The sequence below is a fragment of the Bactrocera latifrons genome, unplaced genomic scaffold (genome assembly GCF_001853355.1).
Source record: "Bactrocera latifrons isolate USDA-ARS-PBARC rearing strain unplaced genomic scaffold, ASM185335v1 scaffold_83, whole genome shotgun sequence".
Classification (NCBI taxonomy): Eukaryota; Metazoa; Arthropoda; class Insecta; order Diptera; family Tephritidae; genus Bactrocera; species Bactrocera latifrons.
In genome coordinates this window covers 530799-535600 of record NW_017537523.1, presented here as the reverse complement: position 1 = coordinate 535600, position 4802 = coordinate 530799, and the positions used below count along the sequence as shown (strand labels likewise).

General features: G+C 31.9%; 1 protein-coding gene across 2 annotated transcripts in view; it reads left to right on the top strand.

Moving 5' to 3' along the window:
* Positions 1 to 4802, top strand: part of LOC108977073 (serine-enriched protein) — a 31567-nt gene that overhangs the window by 15598 nt on the left and 11167 nt on the right. For both annotated transcript variants that reach the window (XM_018946584.1, XM_018946583.1), the window contains exon 4: positions 3756 to 3794. In XM_018946584.1, coding sequence (XP_018802129.1) covers positions 3756 to 3794 — 39 coding nt within the window. The remainder of the gene's footprint in view (positions 1 to 3755; positions 3795 to 4802) is intronic.

Sequence of the window (4802 nt, the reverse complement as noted above, 5' to 3'; positions counted from 1 at the left end):
TTTTAATTTAAATTTCGCGTGAAAACGGAATCAAATCCTCGTGCCGAAATATTTTTTATGTTGGTATGACTGTCAGTAACATCTATGCTAAATATTACAACAAAATAATTATCAGTGTKCAGTATACACTTGCCTTTCTGGAGTACATATTTACAATGAGCGAAATTATTCAACAAAGAAGTTCTCATAAATTTTGTGTGAGGAATCAAATTTCTGGTGCCGAAACGTTCAAGATGTTGGGAAAGGCTTTCGGTGATGATTGTTTGCCCCGAGCAAGTGTTTGTTATTGACACAAATAATTCAAAGAGGGTTGAGAATGCGTTGACAACGAACTTGGACATAAACTGATGAACAACACGTCAATAAAACAAAGGAATTTGTGGAATTGAGAATCGACGAACAACAGTCTCATTAACAGAAATCTCACTGGCATCGTTGGAATATTGGAAACATCAGTGAAAACCAATTTGAAAGATCATTTGGACTTAAGAAAACTGAATACACTATTGATTCCAAAATCACAAAATCTTTGCGAAAAACAGCGTCGTGTCAATGTTTGGGAAGCAATGCTCCTCCACCACCAGGATGTCATGAAACGTATCATTACTGGAAATTWAACAACTGTTTCGAGGATTGGAAAAAAACATAGGCATAAGTGTATTGGGCCCATGGGACATTACTTTGAGAGGACGACATAGATTTTGAAGAATAAGTCTTACTATTTTTTGTTCATAGTAGTAACTTATTTTTGTATAATATATATTTTTGATCTATAGTTTCCTTTGCATTTTATTTTTGTAAAAAGTTAGTTAAAATAAATCAGATTTTTTMATTATTCGTTATAATACCCGAATGATATAAAGCAATAAAGTTACAGGGTTGYCATTTAAGGTTTAAAACATCTTATATTTTGGACAACTTGCCATCTCWTTAAACGTTTTTATTCCAAGAAAATCTCATAAATTCCTATTTGAGTATCAGCTTAAGAGAATTTTGAAAGATATACGTTTGTAATATTTGCGAAATTGGTTCGGATCTTAGCTAAAAGCTGTTATTAGTAGAAATGCTTTRCCGCGTGGGATTACTGTTTTACTATATGCAAAACATACGACGAGACGCTGCCCATAGTAAACTCAATAGATCTAATATTTATATAGAATTAGTTCTATAGGTAACATTTTTCTTAAGCGGTCTTAAAATTGATGGATAGATCTCAGCAGATATTGGCTGTATTTTATTTTTACATTATATATATTATTATTTATACAGATCAAATATTAGGTTTGCAAGACCAAATTATGACAATTTGTTATACAATTTTAGTCCTCAACTGGAGGAGAGATAAAATTTAAACAGATTGTCATCATTTGCCCTTATAAACCAAATATTAGGTTGTCAAAAAAGTCTTGCGGTATATTCGCTAGTTGGCGCTGAGAGCGCGTAGTTCTAGTTTTATTCGTCGTATCGGNTCGGAGCCACTGTTGAATCTACAAAATGCGGCACAACAGGTTGGTCTTGGGGGTGGTTGTTATGCTATGATAAACAACATTGTAGTATTATATATATACATAAATGAGTTCTGTTTAATGATACGGAAGTACATACATATATACAMGTTTTGTGTATTGKTTTTATGTATGTATGTATATACGTATACAGTTTCACATATACATATCCATGTATGTGTTTTGTCTCTCTATGTTTAAGTGGTTTGAGCGTGTGCGTTATGTTTATGCGTTAACATGTGCGTGCATAATACTGTTATGTGTAACAGTTTGTACCCAAAAGTATTTCGCCCGCAGCATTTATGAAGAAATTTGTAATTGCAAAACTTTTTGGACYTGCAATCATAAATTCAACAAATTTTCCTCTCCTTGGTGTGGCAGTTTTCTCCTTATGTTTTCGAAAATAATGWAAAATTTGTTTTATTGTGTGTGTTTTCGCCTAAGAATGCGTAGATACGCTTCAATTTTCCTGTAATAAATTAAGAAAGCAGTATCACATTATTTTACCTGAAAGCCTTTAGGTAATCACAGCAATTTATGTATGGATATGCTTGACAAATTAAGTCCAATAAAATCACTCCTATTAATTTTGGTATGATTYATAACTGGGCACTTATTTATTTTGAAAAAAAAAGCAATCCCCATACTTTGATAATCGCTGCTAAGGGGATGTATCGTTGTAGCTTCTTTTACTGTGATTTTTTTTTCGATTTAAATATCGGTCGTATGTAGTGTATTCCAAGATACAGCCTGCTTAAAAGCCTTTATTGAAAAACTCTTTTTCTAAGTATCACCTTCCCTTTTCACTACTCAACGTTTGTTTATTCTCCCATAATGGACTATAAAAWATACGCGCTTTCGGATCTTAAATTTTTGAATTAAATCGAAGATTTTATTTAGCAGTAACAAGATGTTTAGGTCATAATATGCCCAGTATTGTTCGATAACATGTTGACATTTTGTATATAATTTCCTAATCTTACTGTGACAATAACCTTAGTCCTTACTGCGTATCGTAAATTTTTGTGAAACTTCTCGAAGGTATATTTTTCACCAGCTTAACCAACGGACATTGAAAAGAACATGTACACCTCTTAACCAAGCTCACTGAGCTGCTGGTAAGACCGTATGATTGTGTGTAGTCTAGCCTTACCATGATGAAACACAATTTTTCAGAGCTGGAGTGTTCCAATTGAACAAATGGGAATAAGGTTTGACTGAAGAGGAGCCTCTTTAAGTATATGATTCCCTGTCAATCCCACATAGAAAAGCCTTCTTGACCATAAATACTGGCTTGCATGTTGTTTGCGCCGGTTCATCGCTATTCCCCGAGCACGGTTTTCGCTGGACGTTTCCGAATGTGTTTCCCTTTTCATCACCAGTAACTATCCGCTTCAGAAATGCAATGATGTTGTTGCTTTGAGCAACGTTTCCTAGATGGAAGATTRAGGTTTGTTTGCAACCATATATCGAGCTTATTTTTGTAACCAGCCTTATTTAAATGGTTCSGTAGGATTTTTTGCGCATTTTTGCGCTCCTATGCAATCAACATAGTGCTCATATGAGTAAGAGGTCGGCCTTGACTGTAAATTGTGTCGTATTCTTTCTTTGCTGGTGTCAATCTTTCATACACTGCAATCGATAATRYCTTATATGCGATATTAATATGGCCCTGCTGAACATTTCAATTTGCACCATGAGGACAAAAGTTGTAAATTGATTTGCAATGAAACTATTGGCCTTCTTATTCTGTTGTTTATACAGTGATGTTTCAGACATCTAACCTGCATTATTACTCTAAACTTACTGTTCAATAACGAAATAATTTCGAATTTTGTATATATATAAGTACTTTAATCATTTACATATATCCTGTACAAATTTCAATATACCTATATGTACATATGTTGAAACCATTCCCTGTGTTTTATGCTCCACTCGTTGTAGCCTTTAAATTATAAACTTAAAATAACTCAAAACCCTCTTTATTAAAGAAATTATTAAAAAAAAAAAGTTATAGTCAAATATTATAATATGAAAATATCCCCCCATAGTAAACACATAGTCGTACATATTTATACAAATAAATGGATACTTATACAAATCAAAATGCATAGCGTGAACACGTCATTATATACTTATACTTTATATATATAAATAAATATTCAATACAAAAATACTTGTACAATCACATGGATTTTTAATGTACAAAATGTATTTTTTTGTTTGAATTTATTCTTTATTTATTAGAGGAGTGGTTTTACCCAACAATTAGCTCCGATACCCGAGGTAAAAATAACAAAAGTGAATTAAATTATTAAAATTTATTTCAACTCAAATATSTATTGCATAAAATTGTACAAAAATCTATAACTAAAGTGTTTTATTTGCATTCGAAATTGATGTTTAGATATTTAATTAATWTTTTTTTTATTTGTATTGCARAAATCTTACASTATACACTTCTAGTCGTAGACCTGAAGATTGTGCTGATTGATTGAATTTTGCATCATTTTCGCATGTTATTAAAGCTGCAAAATATTTTATATAAAAAATTTCATTAATGTTTAAAAACTGATATCTTGTAATATATTGTATATGTCATTATTGCTCTTGTAACTGTCTGATTATTAGTTGTCATTATAGCTGTCAGCATTCTGACATTCGAATACTGTTGTGRTTGTCATTATTGYTGTCAGAATTTTGACCAACTGCCATTGTCATTATTGCTGACATCCACAGTTAGCTGTTAAATTCCTTATATATCATTATTGCTACGAACGTTCTGTCATGTAAATAACATTGTGATTGTCATTATTGTTGTCAGCATTTTGACGGCAGCAATCAGCTGTTAAATTTTCTATATAGCAGTTTCTCAGTTATCTCAATCAGCGCAATCTCTGTAGCTTTTAGCTGAGGCGTTTGTCATACTTTTCGTTGTGTCTGACGTGCATTGGCTTCTTAATAACTGTGCATTTGAATTTAATAAAAATGTAACTCTGAGTTCAAGTTCGTTATGAATTCTAAATTTCTTTCGATTTTCCAACATAATTTTTGCACTTTTCTGCTACAATTTTTTAAAGATTGGCTGTTGCTTTATAAAAATAATAGCATAAGTTGACTATGTTGAGTTTTTCAGTGCTTAAGGAGYAACATACAGTTAGAAAGTCGAAAAAACCGAATTTTTTAGAACGCTTTAAAATKATTGATCCAAAATTTTTTATTTATATTGTTTATATTAGTAAAAACGTTTATTTGGCAAGAACCTACAGCTAGTCTACGGGAGCTTCTCTCAAA